The sequence below is a fragment of the Accipiter gentilis genome, chromosome 1 (assembly GCF_929443795.1).
Source record: "Accipiter gentilis chromosome 1, bAccGen1.1, whole genome shotgun sequence".
Lineage (NCBI taxonomy): Eukaryota > Metazoa > Chordata > Aves > Accipitriformes > Accipitridae > Astur > Astur gentilis.
The window spans coordinates 36,133,943-36,154,370 of record NC_064880.1 but is presented as its reverse complement, the minus strand read 5'-3'; the positions used below and the strand labels follow the sequence as shown (position 1 = coordinate 36,154,370).

Sequence of the window (20,428 nt, the reverse complement as noted above, 5' to 3'; positions counted from 1 at the left end):
AATGATCTTGTGATCTAACTTTTTTCATCCAAATCAAAGATAAAGTTCTTCACTTCATTTTTGAACATACTGCACTATAGAGGAATGGTTTTGTCTATACTGAGGCACACCTGTTCCTTTGCCATTATCTGCAATAGCTTCATGTAGGAAAAGGAAAATGTACCCAAAAAGATCTTCTTGCTGTTAATTGATACTAGTAATAGCATTCCCATTGACTGCAATATCATGAATTAGATGAAGAATTAACTAAAGGAGAATTTAGCATTCAGCTATTATAGAAAATACCATAGAATTCTGATGACCATTTGTAGTCAGGACCTTTACTATATGCTGTTCTTAAAGGTAATGGCAGTTGTGGTCTAAAATAAGAGGACTGCCAGCTAGGTTGATCATGCCACTCTGGAATTTCTGAGCTTTAAAGACCAGTATTGACCAAATATAGACCAATAAGACCAGATATTGGTCTTATTTCTTGGGCATTGTAGAACATTTTATGCCAGGATGGCTTGAGTCATATAGAATACATTTGTAACTCTTAAAAAGGGAAAGACAGCATTATTCACAGTATTTCCTTGTGTTTGAAGATCTCTCTTAACCATTTTTTCTAAAGAAATATAAATATATTCTCCATGCAAACATGAAATAAATTTGTGTGCAATACTACATAATAATACATGCCTTCCCCTCCTACTGGCATCAGTCAATGTAAAATAAAATAAAGCCATCATTCTTTAGTAAGCTTTATGAAACAGCATATATTTAGCATATATTTAGCTGCTTCTACAGAAAAAGCACCCTGCTTATTCAACTGGCAAAATGACAAAGACCTCAAGAGGCAATAGATTGGTATGTTCAAATTTAGGCAGAGTGGATTCTTCCTCCTTAAAAATACCACTTCATTCAAAATATATAAGGGATAGCTGCTTTCTCGTCATAAGAAAGGCTTGATATTATTTAAGTTTTTTTTCTATTTGTATAGTAAAACACAATGATAGAAGCAACAAGGAACAAAACTTACCTATATTGTAACAGCATGTAGTTATAACAACACATAAGTAGAGTAAGAAAAACATTACTCTATTTCATTCATGACATGAATATAATCCACATCAGTAAAGTATATCTGAAGGCAATTTTAAATTACAAGGGAAGTATCAAAACTAGCTAGAATTTTACTGGTAAGCAGCGAAGAAAATGTAACAAACACTCAGGAAATTAAAAAGAGCTGAAAGAAGTACCATAAAATTAGGCCTACACCACATTAATATTGTAAATAGCTCACCAACTTTAAGTCTAATGGCTGTTTGAAAACTAACTGCACTATCAAAGGTATTTTCAAATAATTAGAAGCATGATTACTTTTCACACAGCAGGCAGCCTATTCTTACCCTTCAAGACAGTAAGGGTGGTTTGCATTTACAAAATTCTTTGTTACTTAAGTATTTCTGTGTATAACAGTATCAGTCACACAGAAGTACAGATCTAGATTGAACAACATGCACACTGTCAGCAAGCTAAAAAGTTACAACAGCTTCAAATTGTTTTCTCAAAAATTAAAACTAGAAAACATTTATTTAAAAATTATGTCCCACGTAGAGGGTCAGAAGTCATGGTTTAAAGACCTGGGCTCTATATCCAATTTTGATGATTATTTGAACAGATTATTTGGTAGTCTACATGTGATGATTGCTACTGGGGATTATTTTTCTCTTACTCACTTGAGAAACAACAACATAAAAGATTGTATAGAGAAAATCTGAATGAACTGTTTCTGAACGTTCTTCAGTGGGATGGAGATCCTTAAGGTTACTGCTTATGTATAACATTAAGAATACATTTTGTTGTCTTCCATTACAAAAGAACAGAGCTATTTTACCTACTACTCATTTAAAGAATATTAACTATTTGTGTATTACTACCATTACAAAATCCTAGATCTGTTACCAAGAACCAAGTCAATGGGTAAAGTAGAGCACAAAATTTGACCTTTAAACATATTTGTAAAGTTTTTCTGTTTTTTTTTTAGAGAGAGACATATTTTGCTGAGTGGTTAATGAATTCAGATAGTGACCATTTGACCTAGGTTTTTGAAAGTAATTAGCAGCTCCAGTTACCTGAAAGATGGAGCTAAGATGAGCAGGCAGTTTTAAATCAGCGCATTTCTAATTAAAAATGATGTTATTTACAGTCACTCAATAGAAGTTGTAAGCATCTGTGCTCATAAAGAAATATGCAACAAAGGATTGATGATTTTTTAGAGGATATTCACAGTTGCTGAAAACAGCAAGTGAAGGATGTTGAAAACAAAAGGTAATTGTTAGCTAGATGAGATTATCACTCTTGATTTAACTTATTTTTCAGGTAACTTGGAAATATGTAATTTAATTAATTTCTATATTCAAGTTTTGTGGAGAAGGGAAACTTCTTCCCAATACTGAGCATAAAACTAAGCTGAAAGGAGCAAATAATTATATTAGCTTGTTCGACAAATCCTGAGAAGGGTACTACACAAAGGCCAACACAGTGGGAATTTTAAGTATACAAACACTAGTAAAAAAACCCAAGCTCTGAAATTACACAAAAATACTCTTATAAGGCTCTGATGCCATGAGGTAGTTTCTAGGGAGTATAATTACTGTAAGAAAAAGAACCTTGAGACTAACAATTGCATTTATTCCACCCAAAATTCCCTATTGCACACATGCCCCATGAATCATCATACTATATTTCAGATATTTTAAACATTGTAATTTCATGGCCTATACATGAAAACTACTCAAAGACTCTAAAGCATTTTTAAACCACCGGTGTTAACTTTGGGATCTGCGGACTATGGAAAAAAAGTGTCTGTGGACTAATTCTTAGTCCTCAAACTCTGCTTCTAAAGCAATCTGTGAAAGGCAATTAAGAAAAACAAATTTATATATGTCAGTATAATCAAAATGTACGACATATCTAAAGGAGTCCACTGAAATTTTTGATGACTGCATAAGTCTATACTGCCATATACTGACATAAATAGTTTGTTGAAATAAAACAAGAGCCAAAAAGAACTTTAAGGTTTGGGCTACTATCAACAAAGTTTGAATATTAACAAAACTAGGTAGCAGATACTGTAGTCTTTTCTTGGCCATTTAAATTTGCGGATGAAGTACTCTTGGCTATTAAACCAGTTACATTGGTTTAATCAGGTAGATAGAAAAATCTGTGGTCTCAAAATAAGGTAAGATGTTTCTCTACTATATTAATTCAAATCCATTATCTTAAAACGGCTCCGAACCATGATTATAGATTGTGTATTGTATCACATTTTAACAACCCAGCAACTTAGATACCAGCAATACAATAATTAAAAAAACTTAATGAATATCCATTTTTCATTATGTCATTTCAATATTTTTACTTAATTGCAACAAGCTTTTGTATTTACTTTTGCCTCAAACATTCTGCTTATCTGTGTGATATTCTGCCTATCTGCATTTAGACTAATTTTTATCAGTGAGACAAAATATAATTATTTAGGCAGTGCTGTGACGACTAACACTTTAACAGCAAGAATAAACAAGGGAGTCCTATTTACTCTTTTTAGCAGAGTAACTAAATCTGAAATAAAATTAAAAAATTAATTTTAAATTTGATTTAAATTAATTAAATTTAATTTAAAATTAACATAAACTATTCACAGAAGGGATCGATGATGTCTTAAGTACTTGAGAGTTGCCTCATCAGTTCTCAGAAACTCAAAAGACAGATACGCCAATATTTTTCTAAAAAGTAGTATGTGCAAGTGTAATATTTGCATCTACCGTCTCTGCAAGAGATAAAAATATGTTTGATTTTCTTAGCAAAAAATATCTGAAATGGATCATATTTTCCACATCCTACCTTTGCAGAGGAAATGCTTAGGTTCAACTGGTGCTTGGACTGAACCCTGGACATGGAATAAGATAGAAAAAAAAAAAAAAAAGTGTTTAGTAGTTCAAGATAAAAGAATCAGGACTCTCTAAATGAAGAAAAAAATCTGGAGACACATAAATGAAAAAAAAAAAAAGTCTGAAATTAGAAATCTAGGCAGTATTAAGAGTTTCTTCAGATCATTTCTACAATGGAGATTCAAACTGCCACCACATGGTTCCAAATATTTAGGTCTCCAAATACCAACTGTTACAACGTATAATTAAAGTCAGTTTATAGCCTTTAATCAACTGAATCAAGATAGCTAGTGAGATGAGATAAATTGCTACTGTATTTATTTATGGCACAGAGCCAATATAACTAAAATAAGGATCTTGCCTTACCTGAATAGGCCAATTGCAAGTACTCTGCCTATCCAAATTATATTTCTATCAATGTTTGTAAGAAGCTTGCCTATTCAGTAGAATAAAATTCCCCAAAATCATATTTCTGATAATTCAGGTACTACAGGAATGAAAGAAACATTTTCTACATGCTTCTAGTATTTTTACTGTGATCAACACAAAGAACAAGACATGATCACAACTGTACAAATTGTGCATAGTCAAGAAACGATTATGCTATATATTATTTTCCTTTTCCTTCTAGCAGTGCCTCATATTACAAAAAGCTGGACTGACTGAAGTATGATTTATATGTTTAATTAATAAAATAGCTATTTTCTAAACCAACCTAGAAGGAGAAATATCTAAGTTTATCTAGCTAGCTGTTTATAATTTGTATTATCTCAGAAAAGTTCCAAACACAATAAGGATCCTGCATGCTTTAATGTTTACAATCATAGCAGAGAATTCTACTAAGAAGGACATGGAAGAAAGAGTCAGGGCAATGAAGGGGAAAAATGCCATGGGGTGTATCTTGGTGGACTACAAGAACTGAAACCATCCTAAAGAGAAGAGTCAGCATCGTCTGATCAATAGCTTGCATAACTCTGAAGAGGAAGGCTATGTGGAAGTCACAAATTTCAAGTTAGATACATGTTTTGTGTTTAGTTCCAGTTTCTATTTAAATAGAAAGTACAGGTTCTTTCACTTCCTAATAACATTGTAAATCACAAATAATGAAGAGAACCTTGTTCTGTAGAGGCACCAAGACTGCAAATACCTTATTCTCTGCTATACTACTGTGCTTATTAGAGTAATGTAATCTCTACAGATTTAATTTGTTATGGAGAGCACTGTGGAATGAAGCTATGTAGCAATTCTTCATTACTTTTGTGTCATCAGAGAATTTCCAAAACTTACAAATTGCATCCCTATTCGTGAGGAAATTTCAAAGGAAAAAGTTCTGGCTGAGCAGAAAACCTGTTTTTATAGAATAGTATCATCCCTACCATCCCTTTAGTAAGTCATTATAATTACTTTCGCTGTTGTCACCATCGTTATGTCCTCCAGCAGTATAGTCATGGATAGCTTTTCTTTAGCATATCTTTACAAGTTGAGTTGAAAGCAATCTATTTTCTGCAAAATGGCTGCTTTCATTGTATACAGGACACTGAACCTCTTGTGTGAGACCTTTTCACCATGTTGTGATTGATTTTACATCTATTGAAAACAAGTCTGGTCTCTGCCATTTGTTTACCCTTGTATTCTCTCTTTATGCTTTGGTATGCATTTTTAATTAGATACACTCCAGTTCTTTCACCACTAGCTAACACTTTTATTTGGGAAGCAGTCTTTACTAGCCCTGCAAATATCCGCTGTTCTTTGCAATGTCAAGTCCTTTTCTCACCTTGCTTTGACTTGGTTATCACTTATATCACAAGTAATTCATCCATCTGTTAACTGCTCCAATTCACATTACTTGGCTTTATTTTAAAGATCTTAACAATGGTCAATGGTCTCATCTGGCAGCTGGTTTCTTGTAAAAAATGTGCCTTTCCCAAGTGACATTCTTGTGAGGATCAAAATACTCACTGAATGGTTTTTATCTGGCAGTTTACAGGTCCCTCAGGCTCTCCATAGAACATATTGTATATATCCAGTGCTTTGGGCATGCCATGTGTAGCAATGTGGAGGACTTCACCTTCCTAAATTTTATTTCACTCTTCTCCAGCTTTCTGCCATGTTTTCTTTCCATACTGTGGGTTAACTCTTGCCACAATAAAAAATAATGATGACGTCTACATGCATCTTTAAGTTTGGATCCACAGTACGCCTTTAAAGCAAAACTCTCTATTCTGGTGCACTTCAGTGCTTTGGTTTGCACCGTGAAGCTGTCTGGGAGTGCTGGAAGTGGATTCTTTCATAGGAAAAACTGCAGACCAGGAACATGCTTAATACACTTCAGTTGCAAATGGGCATTCACTCTATGGGACTCAATTAGAGCTATCCAAAGTAAAAAATACTGAAAAAAACATAGCACGGTTGCCTGTCTAGCCCTGCAGATTTGTTCCTACTATTCTGTACTACTTCCTAACACAGGCATAGCCACAGAAGTGATTGACATTGTCTTTATTTCCTGGCTCTCACTACCTGACATTGGTGAAAAGCATTACACCAGTTACACAGCACTTTTGTAAAGGAATATTTCAGTCCAACAACAGAAATATCTTAAGTACTAAAGGAAGTGTAAAATTTATTTTTATTGTGTCACAAATAAGGGGGAAAACTCCCACTGAAATAAAAAAAAAAAAAAAAAAAAAGAATTAGGTGGAACATCGTTCCATCCCACAGTAATCCAGAAAAAACCCACAGTATGTCCACTTTACATACCACCTTTCTCTTAATTTACAGTCTTCAATTTACAGTCTTCTACACAGTTATTTAAATAATCTGTCTCTCACGGAGTAGCACCTTTGCAATTGCCAGGGACACAAACCCACTTCTCTGTTTCCTCATAAAAATTTTCCATAGACACCCCCAACACAAGCATTTCCAGCAAGACTGATTTTTTCTTGGCCTTATCTTCTCCAGATGGTTTGTAGATAGTTCTCACAACTCAGCCATCACTTTAAATAGACAGACAAAAGTCCAGTTTCCTTTAGGACTGTATATGAAACTTGTATTGGCTGGCAAATACTGAAACTTTCAATATAAACAAGATCTTTTGGCTCCAGTTGAGGGGGGGGCGGGGGGGGGATAGTTATTATGGCTCACTGTAGGGAATGTTTGCTTTCTTAATATTCTCTCCCTTCTAAACTGGGATGGATTATATCCAAATACATTGTTACCATTCTTCTCACCCAAATTAATTTGGGTTTATACTTGTCATACTTTAATGGGCAGGTCTATGTTCTGGAAGAGATGAAAATAGTTTTGTTTGCAGGTTTTCAATAATCATATGCTTCATGATTAATGAAGCCTCTTTCAAACCTCTAACAGCCTTCTGCAGCTGATTGTAGAATTGTTGAGAAGACTAAAAAAAGTAATCTCACTCTAACATACTATCTTTAACTAATCTTGTAAAATTTTATGCATTGTCTGTGACAAGACCTGTTATTAGTTTGTATGCAGCAAAGAGTTGATCAGGCATTTTACAAGCTGTTGGGGATGTCACAGAGGTCATCGTAAGCACTTCCAACTGTTTTGAGTGCTTGCCAAGTATGACAGAAGAAACCATTTTCCCATACACAGGTTTGCCAAGACAGAGCTCCAGTTCATTCCCAGGGTAAAAGGCTACAGTTTAAGAAACTACTATTCCTCTATTACTTTTTCAGTGTTTGACTACCAAACATAGTTCTAAGCAAATACAAAAAAAATAGCGTGCTGCTTCTGACTCTATTATCCTCTCACAAGGATGTTATCAGCTCTTGAACTCCCCAATGCATATTAATTTCCTATGCTCTGTTCTACATGCTTAAACATAGAAAATATAGTTGTCCATAACTCTAATGTTTTGTCCAATCCACAGTGCATTGTGTACTGTAATCTCAGGCTTTCTAAAATTGTATCTTCTGTTGTTGGGGGGCGGGGGGGTGGGGTGGTGGTTAATATAACAAAGTCCTCGAGACTTCCTCCTGCCCTAGCACAAACAGCATTCTACTTGTCTATATATTTGATCTGCAGGAAAATTGTGGCCAATCTCTCAGTGTACTCCTTGTGTTCTACACACAACTCTTCAATTTTGTCACTCAGCTCTGTAAAATTGTACTCATTAATTACAGAGCTGCAGGAATATTGCTGGTTTAACCCAATCACAAACAGACTTGGGGGAAAATCATATACCAGGTAAGCCAGGAGTCAGGAAAAAAACGGTGTGACCTCCTAGCAAGTCTGATCCCTGTTGATCGTTTTACTATAAGCAAGGGTAGGTTAGTATGGGGAAAACTGGAAGAATGTAAGGGTCCAATCAAAAGAAGCTTTTATCCCCTATGACAGCCACCCAAGTAATAAAAAAAGGGAACAAATCTTGAACATTTTCATTCAGCACTGCATTACAGCAAAAGAGTAAATAAAAAACTTCTGTGGATTAGCGTTGGCTAGACCAAAACAATGAGGGATTCAGTAGCACGCAAGAGAGTGCCCTTCAGATTAAATGACAATTTGGAACTGTTTAACAACATATGGTCTCTTTTCTTTGACATATACGATTAAGAATATATCTTTTTTATATCAAAATATAAAATACCATCTGTCATAAGTACCAACTATGATACTGCCTCTATATATCCAATTAATTCACTATACTTTCTAATGTAAATATTTCTCCTATTTTCTCCTTTTTTCTTCTTCTGCAACTATATTTATTTATAAAATTTCAATAAATGTATATATTAAAAAAGTCAATACTATGACTTGAAATGTAATTAGGAATAAGAATGAAAGTCTGTTTCACTCTCTATTTCAAAGAAGAAGGGCCAAATCTTCACATGGTTTGAAATGACATACCTCTTTTAAGTCAATGGGTATAGGTAAATTACAAAGATCTAACTATCTTGCTTTTCCTTACCATACACACTAACCCAGAGGAATGCTCACTTTTCATAAATATTTTTGTTTCTTTCTTTTTTTCAGAAGTGTGGAGTTCCTTAAAGACACATGACTGCAGAGTGACAATTGAAATACAATGAGTATTTCTCATTAAGGTATCAGAATTCCAGTGAACATGGAGGAATAAAAGGATTTCTCTTGAAAACACAGTACAAATCAGGAAAATACATAATGCATTTCAGTTCACTGAATTAATACTTTACCTTTTTAATGTAATCACACACACAAAAAAAGAAAGAACCTTTGACCACATAATTATTGTAATGACTTTTGAGAACATTAAAATATGCAGAAGTCTCAAAATACAGTCTCAAGACTGTAGGAGCTAAGTTTTTGCTAGGTTAAAACAGGAAAGAATGTAAGAGCCTGTTTGAAGCAGGATGCAAGTTGTCTTTTGTATAAGACAAACATACATAGATAAAAGCACACACACAGACGGACATACTTCCGTCTTTACTCTGTTTTTCTGAATAATTTGGCTGTGGGTGCAGCAATAAACTGCACTAATAGATTTTTCATTAGTAACGTGAAAAAGAAATGAGTGACCCACAATACAAACTACATTTTAAGCCTTTAGCTTTTTAAGAATCTTTTGGAAATTTTAACTCTTGTGATTCCCTCAGCCTAGTAAAGATCTGAAAAAGGATGGGAGAGACAATTATAGGAATATTGTTTTTCAAAAAGGTTGCCACTCTTGAAAAGCAGAATAGCAGGTGTCATGGTAATACACTTTCTCTTTCTTTTGATTCATTTTACACATCATGGTATAAAAACCTAACACTTCCGAGTTTACTAAAGTGTCATGGAAGGGGTGACCATATCTGTCTGAGGTTATCCCAGTATAATTTATAACATAGTACCTTTCCACCTGCTTCCATATAGTTGTCTGTGAGCAGAAAATGCTGACCATCTTGTAATATTACACTCTTAATTCTTAAAGGGGCTTTCAAAACCGAACCATAATGCTCTTCTTGTTCATTCGTGGTGGAAACTTTAGACACAGTCCTAATAAATTGCTTTTATAGGTTCTTAAGTTGTCCAATACTTTCTAAAATATTTGTAATATTTCAGTTTGCTAGACACAAATTAACTTCTAAACAATTGTATTGTTTTAGCCATAATGAGTTCCTGAGGCACCGAGTTCTACAACATGTTCAGATACTGTCTGAAAATACTATTTCCTCAGCCTTGTATTTTCCTCTTTTAATTTACAAGAGAGTTTTTGCTCCTGTGTTAACATAATAGAAATTCCAGTTTGCTTCTCTGCATCATTCATCAGCATGCATGCTTTTATCTGATTATCTCTTACTTGTCTTCTTTGTATGGCAAAAATTGTGACTCTTTTCCATTTCTGCTTATGCTGTTTTTATACAGATGACCGTTCTTATCACTCTTCTCTAAATCATCTTCTGTAATACTGTTTTTGAGAGGAGTACATGTGGTACTGTTCCTATTACAGTAATCCTTCTTTTATTTATTTGATGACCCATTCGTTGGCTCTTCTGCCACCCTACCGTCTAGTTATTTGAGCACAGGTGCCATTCGGCTGCAATTTGATTCTGAGCTACAGACAAAGTCAACTCAGAAGTTAACTTTACGGCAAAGCAGTTTAAGCGCTTCAGATCAGCATGTGCCACTTCCCACTCGGCGTCACTTAGAGACCGCGTCCCTCTGAAGGCCTCTGCTCCCAAAAGTAACTGTGACAGCTACGGATTTGTCAGCCCACAATCCAGCCAGCGCAACGGACGGACAACGCGGGTGCGACCACGGCATCCCGCTGCCTCAGCGGCTTCTCAGGCGCCCCACTCGCTACTCTCGCCAGGCTCTCGGCGGCCTCAGGCCCAGGCCGGCCACAGCTCGCCCTCTCCTCTCGGAGCGCCGGGGTACCGCCGCGGCCCACGCTCTCCCGCGACACCCGGGAGAGGGCCCCTTTCTCGCTCCGCCCCGCAGAGAAGAGGACGGTTTAACGGCCGCAGCCGCTCCCGGGCGCGATCCCGCCGGCGGCACGCGCCGTTGCCAGGCGGGCCGCGTTGCCATGGCTCCCAGCCCCCCTTCCTTTCCCCTTCCCGGGCTGCGGGACCGGAAGCCCCCGCCGCGTGCCCTTTGAACCGGGAAGTCCTTGCGGAGGCCTGGGCGGACTCGGTTTGAATGAAATCCGGCTGATTCACGGCGGCCCGGGCCGAGGCGGCGCGGCCGGGGAGGGCTCCGCGCGGAGGTGAGGGCCCGGCGGGACGGGCGCCCCGGTCACCGGGATCCCCGGGGGCCCGGCGCGGCCCTTGGGGGCCTCGCTGCGGCGCGGGGCGGCCTCTGCGTGGCGGCGGCGGCGGGAGTGGGGCCCGCGGGGAGTGGGCCCGAGCGCCGGGCAGTGAGGCGGGTCGCGGGGATGGGAGCGGCGCCGTCCCCTCCGCGGGCAGCCTCGGGGGGGGGGGGGGGGCAGCGGCGGTTTTCTCCCCGTGGGGCACCGGCCCGGGCGGGGAGCACGCTGGGCCCCGCGGTGCCGGCGGTGCCTGGCCGCGCTTGTGCCGGTCCCGACGGAAGGACGTTTGAGCGACCTCGGGCAGCGGCAGTGCTGGGGCGGCCGGCCTGCGCACAGGCGGCAGGAGGCGGCCGGGCCGCGGGGTACCCCCGCCGCCGGGGCGGGCCGCCTGGGCCTCGGCGCCTTACCGGCCCGGGGCGGCCCTGCCTCTTCCCGGCCGAGAGCAGCCGTCGCGTTTGGCCTCGGCGGCGCCCGGTTTTGCAGCCGCTGGCCGGTGTTTCGGGGCGCCGAGTGCCGCGGGGGGTGCCTCCGAGCGGGAGTTTATCCTGCGGGCGGTTTCCCGTCAGAGGGACTCGGCGGATCGAAACGCTGCCGCTTCTGGAGCGAAGCGCGGCGGCCGTCCCCGGCGGTGTGGGGCTGGAGGTGCGGGGAGGGGGGAGGGGGAGCCAGGGCAAAGCGCGGGCTGGGGTGCGGGGAGGGGGAGAAATCTTTAATCCGTGTCGGGAAAGACGAAGCCGAAGTGAGTAGAAAAGGAGCGATAATAAAAAGGAACAGTGCTGTCTCTAGTATGCAGCAGACTTGCGTGTCGTTTTTGGAACAAAGTTATGCGACGTAGTTGGGTACTTGTAAACAGCTGACAAATCTGAACGTGCGCTGATGCCGCCCCTTGAAGTTGCGCATGTTTCCGGTACGCTGTTGAAAAACAGAAAAACGACGAGGATCGAGGTGGACTTCTCGTAAAAAAAGTTTTATGCAAATGTATTTGAAAGCTGTGTATAGCTGGAAAGGTACTAGGCAAGCTGAAAAGTCTGACAGGTTTGTATTAATTGTAAAGCTTTCACCCCCTGTGAGTCCAAGGTGTACCGTATGCCTCGGATGTAGGGAGTACCCTTGGAAGAAGGTCCTGCGGAGAAGAGCACTGTTTGTGAGCTTGTGTTATGGAAACAAGGAAAAGGTCTGTGTTCGTGAAGGAATCCAGAAATTGGCTTGCGGATGAATTGCTTCCGAACCACTTAGTCTGACTTTGAGCAACTAGGTTTTGCCCATAGCTTAATGGGTAACTTGTCATCCATCAGCTGTTATAACATGCCACATCAGGGGTATTCATTTGAAGACAATGATAAGTTAGACCATACTTCAAAATTAACATTAAATAATACCAAAATATAAATTAGTTTGTGACTTTCTTGGAAGTGTTTCAATCTTGACAGGCATTATGGAGTGTATGCTAATAGTAGCTACAATTATCTCCTAACATCTAGGATGACGGGAAAGGACAGGTAGTTAGGATACCTTGAATAATAGAACACCAGTGTGATGAGTACTTGCTGGTGCTGGTGACGGGAAACAGTTCCACAACACTTGCGTGTATACCCCCCTCTTCTGCAGAGTTCAGAGAAGCTTATTACTTTATATATACTATAAAATTAATTTTGTGAGGTTTTGTGGTGGTGTGATTTGTCAATGAATCTTCACTTACCTGTAAGTTTGGTTGGGATGTACTTAAGTGCCTTTAGAGTAGTCAGCTTGGGTCTGGGTTACTTCAGTAACTCCAGCCCAGCAATGAATGTAGTAGAATTAGGTTCGCTGGGCTTCTGGATATCAGGAAGCAGAGTCAGAGAAGCTAATCTGCACACTTTCTGGTCCAGCTCAGGTTTATTGAGATTGAGGTCTATATGGTCCAGAAACCTCAGGTTTACAGAGCTGACAGCATTTTGGAAGCAAAATAGTCATGTAGCTCTGGACTTGCGCTACTGAGACTGCATTCATTCATGGCATGGTTTGTCTTTAGCTTTAATAAAAAAAAAAAAAATCAGTTTTCAGTAATTTGTTCTTCTCTTTCATATAAAATGTATAGGAAGATAGACTTCAGGCCCCATTGTCACAGGTGAAGTTTCTGTTCTGGTTCAAGGTTCTTTTTTTCAGTGTTTGTTGACTTTACCTGCTGTGAGTTTTTGTTCTTTTCTTGGTGAAATGATGTTTCTCTGCAAGATGCAATTCCTCAGCTAATTTACCGTTGTAGCTGTTTATTATCCCTAGTGAAGTTGAAATTGTTACAGTTGGAGCAAAAACCTTTAACAACTTTTTTAGTTGCTGTTAATAAAATTGTTAATTCACGTGCCATGTGGAACTTCTCAACAGGACATCTGGAAGTGCTTATACAAAGCATAGTATGTAGTCTCAGGTGGAGAAACTGAGTTACCAAAGATTAAATTATTTGCATGAAGTCACTCAGTTTACAGATTGCAAAGTGTGGAGTAAATTGCTCTCACCTGAGTCTAGCCTGAATACTCTCTCCATTAATAGGGCAGTTTAGTAGCCAGTGTTTTCTCTTCCATGTATGTCGAAGCTAATTTTGATTTTTTTTATTTTTTTTTACTAGAAAGTTGTCAACCTGGGAGAACCCTATTTCGTTGAGGGATTGTGTCATGCAGTGTTAATGCTAGATAAAAATAGCGCGCTGTAGTGTGAAACTCATGTGTCTCATGCAAAGAGATACAGTAACTTAAGACTGTGTTTCAAGTAGGATTTCAAAATATGTGCTGAAACGTGCCAAGTATAAGCACAGTAGCTATTGGTTTATACCTATATGTATACATACATGTGTGCATAATGCATTTATATAATTTCATCCCAATGTTACCTAAGGAAAAAATATTTTCATTATTAAAAGTCAGCATTTAAGTCGCCATTGAAGTGACTTGAAAGTAGTAACCAACAACTGAATGGTGAACCAGAGCCCTCCAAATGGACAACTCTTACCAATTATTACAGTTACCTAACAGTAGTATTATGAACAATATTAGACATGGGCTTAAAAAATTTCTGTTTTCAGATAAGTTCTGAGATGCTCTGTGTATACTTCCACTGCATTATTAATAACCACAGACTTTTCTCTTTTGAGGCCAGGACAGTTAAAAGAAAATTGCAATAGTGGAGGTTTGGGATTTTTAAATACCATCCTATGATCAAGGTTTTTTAGCTGAGATGTTCCAATCATGGACATACACAAACAGAGAAGCTACTTAACTTTTATTTTAAGCCATCAGTGACCACATTGATCTCAATGATGAGTGCATGTCATCTAAATCCTGCAGTGCACCAAAATGCAAGCTTATTATCATTATAACTGGCCTTCTGCAATTTTCTGATACGGAACTATTTGATATGTGTACTCCTTTCCTTAAAGCTTCACTTAAAACAGAGACTGCTAACTCTTCCTTGCAGACAGAAGGAAATATTATCAAAATACTTTTTGCTGACTCTGGAAGGAAAGGAGGCGAGACTTACTGTGAACTGTTTGTTTACTTTTCTGTGGTTTTTATATATATATATCTGTAAGTATATATATGTGTGTCTCTATATATAGAGAAAAAACAACAGGTAAGTGTATAATCAAAACTAGCCTTTTGCACTTTGCAGCAGAGAGGGGAAATTCTCAACTATCGGTTAACATGTTGTGTGCCTCCCCCAGGGAACTGACCAAGCTCACAGAGATCTGTTTCTTTAATATCCTTGTAGGAAGTGGGGAAGGGAATGCAAGACGCCTGGGTGGCCAGCTGGTTAGAAGTGAATTGGGTTGTAACTCTGAAGCCCACTTGTGAATTGGTTGCAGTTTTGTTGCAGCCTGTGCAAATATAACTGTTGGCTGTTGTGGTCCTGTCTCATCTGATCTTTCCTGGATTTTTTGTTATGCAAAGCTGGCAGAAATGTAGCAACTTTTCTTTTACTTGTTGGTGGAGTTCCACCCCAGCCTGTCAGCACTGAGAAACTCTGACTTGTTCTTTCTCCTCTTACTTTCTAGGAAGATTAGCACATCTTCCTTTGCTCTTGTGCTTCTTGGAGATAAGGTTCAGAACAGTCTCTGTTAAATTACCTCTGTTACTTTAAAAAAAAACCCAAAAACCAAACAAACACCAAAACCCCTACCAAAAACACCTCAACCAACACCAAAACCCAAAGGCATTCTTTGGGCAGCTTCAGCTTAAAGAATGATTTGACATAAATGTCTTCTGGAGTCTGGATTAGCGTTAGAAGGAATCAGCTCTTCCAAGACCTCTTTTTCTGTTATGCCAAGACAACTGTTTCTGGGATGCAGTGTGAATCCTCTCAGAGAAGTGAACAGGGTTAAAACCAGCATTTTTGTTAGCCTATCAGTTTACTGCAAGGCTGCACAAATGGCTGTCCTGGCAGTACTGAGAAAGCAGCATCAAGTTGGTAAGCAGCAACAGCAGCTTCCCCACTGCTCCTTATGTTAACATTGACATTGAAAAAAACGTCTATCAAATCATGGCCACAGATCATTTCACAGATCTGTTTTAAAACACTGCACTACAAATGATTGAGTGGATGCAATTAGTGGGCAGTGTTCTCTGGGAGGAGGATAACATGACTTTTAACTGCGAAAGTGAATGTGAAGCAGCCTTTCTCAACCTGAATTCAGGCAAACCTAAAGACCTCTGTGACTTTCCCAGTCACACCAACTGCTCCTGCTGATGTAAACAAGAAAACTGTCCGTACCTGCAGACTGCTCTTTACCTGTGTGCTTAGGTCATCTTGGCTATGGCAAAATCTTCTAAAATAGTAATAAAGGACCATAGTTTCAGTTTCTAACAGCATTTTAAGTTATTGATTAGCTTTAAATTGCTTAAATGGGTTATTAAAATACTTTACTCTTCCTTGTAATTTTGAGAAACTTGGAAACTTCTTTCAGTGTTATGGGTACTTGGGCAAGACATGGCATGCACTGCTTCCAGGGATTATATGGTACAAGTAAAAAAACGAAAACAAAAAAACCCCCACCAACATTCTTTTGGTTATTCAATGGTGCTTTGTCCTTTTGTAGGTCATCAGTGTAACATTTCTTTTTATATGTGCTACTCTTTCTAAATTTTACTGGTTTTCTGCCCTTCCCCTCCTTTCTATTACCTTCTATAGGAAAGAGACCTGCTGGCATCATCTTTGTAGTCAAAAAGTGGGAGCTGTTGCCGAGTTTGTTCTGCAATCACCTCTTGCTGAGCACCAGGTTGGAAATGCGTACTTGCTTTATCTGTAAAGGCTAAAGTTATCTCAATTAAGGTCTAAAAATTTTGCTCAAGCTGTTTTAAGGTTTACAAAAGCATTATTTCATAAACGGCATTAATAGCTTAAATAATATTTGGGCACAGTGGATTAACAAAAATTAAAATTGTTTTAAATTTGAATTGCTAACCTAAATTCTTCAGATGTTTATACAGAGTAAACAAATATGTTTAAGTCTGAATGTACTATAACCTACTAAAACACCTTCAGTTACAAATAAGTAAGTAAAAGTATTAGTTGCCAAAACTCTAACCAGAGTCAAGCCACAGAGCTAGTGAAATAATTTGCAGTGTATCTAGAACTGATTTGTAGAGATTTTTTCTCTGTGCTACTGTTTTGAGAATCTGAACATGTACAACATAGGTAATACATCTCATCAGCTTATCAAAGTTGCTGTAGTTGTAGGGAAGACCAGTTTTATGGTTACCAGTTGTAGACACTAAGAGGTTCTTAAAATAAACATACAACCATGATTGATTAAAATAATAATGTTAGTAGTTTAAATCTACTTCTCAGCTACTCTTCAGCCCTCATTAGTGTCATGAAAGATGAATCATTGTGAGTTTCAATGGAGGAGTATCTACCACAGAGGGGTAAAATGAAATGTAGTTGGTGTTAATTTGTACTTGTGACTGTTTTATTGAAGCCATTTACCATGTTTTACGTAATAGCTTTAAACAGCAACTTAACCTTTCCATGGAAATCCTACAACTAGATTTGGAATTTACTGTAGTTCGGGATAGAAAAGTATATATACTTTGTGTGCAACTTTTGCCCGTAATGAAGAAGCTTGGTTTCAATGACTGTCTGAAAAGAAAAGCATAACCATTGACCCTTTAATAAACACCTTTTTAATTCATGTAGTGCCAAGGTAGCTTTAAGAAAGTACTTGGAGTAAGTTGAGGCTGCAGTTGTTGGGTTTGCATATTCTACAAAATCAAGGGATTGAATCAAATGAAGCTAATAGCTTGTTAGTACATTAAACTGGAAAAGTGAAATTAGCAAATGCAGCAAGTTTTATTGATCCATGTGTCTTAGATGTTGTTGTTTGAAATGGGTGAAATTCCATACATGATTAAAGTAGGAGTTAGATAATCTTGTCTACTAGTAGGTTCAAATGCTTGTCTCAGTATTGTTAATGCAGTCTGTTGAAATTAGGTATGTAATTCTCTTATGTGTAATGTGACATCCATTGGGAGGATGAATGTATTTTGGAACTATCATTACTTGCTGTTCTCGATTGTTCTTACCACCTGAACAGGTTTTGTTGTGTTGTATTAAAACTTGTGCAACTGAGATCATAGTTTCTGATGCTTTACTTTGTGTCTTCTATTTCACGAATAAAATAAGCCAGTAAAATTTACTAATGTCTGTAAACCTTGGAAATAGCTTGATTTGTTGAGAGCAGCTGTTTAAAAAGTAATATTCAGTAGTTTTTGATTATTTTATCACTGAGTTTTGTTGTATAAAGCTAAGAAGTTGAAAAAGCTAACTAAGCAAGATAAAAGTCCGTTACAGCTAGGACAGAACCCTTTCTTAGATGCCCACAATTAAATACTAGATTGCTTTTCAACAATAGAAAGTGAATAAACTGCAGAGATACAAACTTCAGTGGTTTTTGGGTTTTGTTTTTTTTTTTTTAGTTGGGCACCTTAACAATTCTTATTCCTGGAGATCACTCCTTTGAAAGTTGCAAGGTAGAAAAGCTTTGGGTGTTTTTTTTTAATAAAGTAACAAGTTAGTTGTGTTGATTGGAATAATCTTGCACTAAAGCAATGGCACACACAACACAGGAAATGTATTAAATGACTGTACTGTCACTAGTGTTCTAACTATATACACACTAAATGTTTACTTTACAGTATTTCTTTTAGTATAATGAGTTCATTAAAAAAAAGCCTTTGATGCTAATTCAGAGATCCATAATCTGCTCAGTGTCTTTCACATGTAGTTTTGATGATAACTGACAAGCTGTAAGTTAATTAGTGCAGAACTTACTAATGAGGATGCTAAAATCCTTACTTTCACATTTTTATTGATGCTTTCTGAACAAATTGGAGTAAACTTGATTGTATATCTAATAAGTTTTAGGCACTTCCTGGATGTAGGTGCTGTTCTTAAGCAACAAAAATCTCTCAATTAATTGAATGATAGGAAAGTTTTGAAAAGTTTGACAAGAGTGCTTGTCTTCAGAAATGGGGATAACCCAAAACCAAAGCAATAAAACAAGGTCTGTTAATTAGCATGGAAGACAGCTTCTTGAATTAATATGTGGTGTTAATTAACAGGAAGTCTGATGTTGTGTTGTAATTACCACCAATATTTTTGACATACTGAGTGACTGAAGGTGAATTATATAGATAGCAATTTAGTAAACACTTCAGAGCTTGGGAACATTTTTCTTTGTTTCTGTTTTTGTAGAAATATGGACAGACTTCTGCGACTTGGAGGAGGTATGCCTGGTCTGGGACAGGTTAGTATATAGCTTGTCAGTATCTTCTCTTTAATATTAATCAATTCTGGAATATTCCTTTTTTTTGTTTAATGCCATTTTTAAATATAATAAAACAGAGCTCATAGTAATAATCTCTAACTCTAGAGAAGCTATGTAAGTGTATGCAAATCATTGTTACAGCCTGACTGGTTTTTTTTTGTCAGTATGAACTCTTGTGTTGGCACTGAGTTTACAGAATGTTTACAAATCTTTCATTTGGTGTCTGAACATTTTAAAGTTTGGATTGAAAAGCACTGGAAACACAGAATAAAATTAAGAAATCAATTTCTAATAATACGGATTTTCAGAACATGAAGATTGTTCTAAATGGCTGAGGATACCCACTTGCCCCTTCATAAATTATATGTTTCAGTCCATGGAATACATTGTGATGGGCATAATAAGATACTGAAGTATATCTAAATTTCAGGAGGTAATTTGAGTTGAATTTATCACTTGCAGGTAGTTATAGCCACCTATATGTGTGTTTTATTGTGTCTTCTCTTGTTTGCTGTTGTCCTCACTTCCGTAACTCTACTCATAGCAAAAAGGCCTCCCTGGCAGTTGTCCTGTTCCAGTGGGAGACCTACACACATTGTATGGCTTCTTCTACCACTAGAGCAAGTCCTAGTGCTTTTTTCCTTGGCCAGCTGGCATGGGCAGCAGTCTTCAAAAATAAAATCGAGCTGATCTTACTACGTTGTAGTGACTACTGTGGATACAGGAAAAAAATAAAATTAGGAACTTCTTTGTCTGAGGATTGTAGAAAGAATTATTTCCTTAAGGAAGGGGCCCCAGTGTAATTTTCTTCATAGTCTTGGCTGGTCTCAGTAGCTGGCCTTTTTCTGCTTTCCTCATCTGCCTCTGGGGCTCTGCTCTAAGTTGAGAATCCAGACTCTTGTTCTTCTGGAGGAATCCGTTCTGTTTGTCTTAGGCTTCATGATGTGTGTGCGAGTGTGCTTCTGGGATGATTGAAATTGCTAAACCCACAGCTTCTTTTGGTTGTGTGTAGTGTGTTTGTGTCCAGTATAATTAGGAAAGGAGTGGTTTAATACTGAAGCATTTGGTGAAATATTCTGAGCTGATTTACAGCCTCTAGGTGTTTTGCCAAATAAGCTGTAACTTTTGGTGCATAATTTTTTTCCTTTTTATAGCTGAAATTCTATTCACGCTCTCTTAGTGAATCTTCAAGCAGCCCTCAGTTATTTTTAGTTTCACTTTCTTAAACAGTTATTTCTCTTGTTCCTCTGAGCTGCCAGCCTGCTTCATGACTCTTCATTTTTTTTTAACATCTGCGCAGTCTAATCACTCAAGCTTTCACTTCTTAGTCCTCTCTGAACTTGACGCATATCAAAGCTGTTTTTCAAATTTACAGTTAACTCTCTCTGCTGCTTTCTGAATTTCTCAGCTTTAACTTAAAGCTCGCTAGAAAATTGTGGCAGACAATAGAACATAACATGCAGAAGAAGC

The 20,428-nt window shown here is 38.1% G+C and overlaps 1 protein-coding gene across 1 annotated transcript in view; it reads left to right on the top strand.

Annotated features, from left to right (window-relative positions):
• Positions 1–10,888: 10,888 nt before the first annotated feature.
• The window catches only part of PSMD14 (proteasome 26S subunit, non-ATPase 14), a 48,585-nt gene continuing 39,045 nt past the window's right edge, over positions 10,889–20,428 (top strand). The window contains exons 1-3 of the mRNA XM_049834598.1: positions 10,889–11,121; positions 16,321–16,408; positions 18,886–18,937. Coding sequence (XP_049690555.1) covers positions 18,890–18,937 — 48 coding nt within the window. The 5' untranslated portion in view covers positions 10,889–11,121; positions 16,321–16,408; positions 18,886–18,889. The remainder of the gene's footprint in view (positions 11,122–16,320; positions 16,409–18,885; positions 18,938–20,428) is intronic.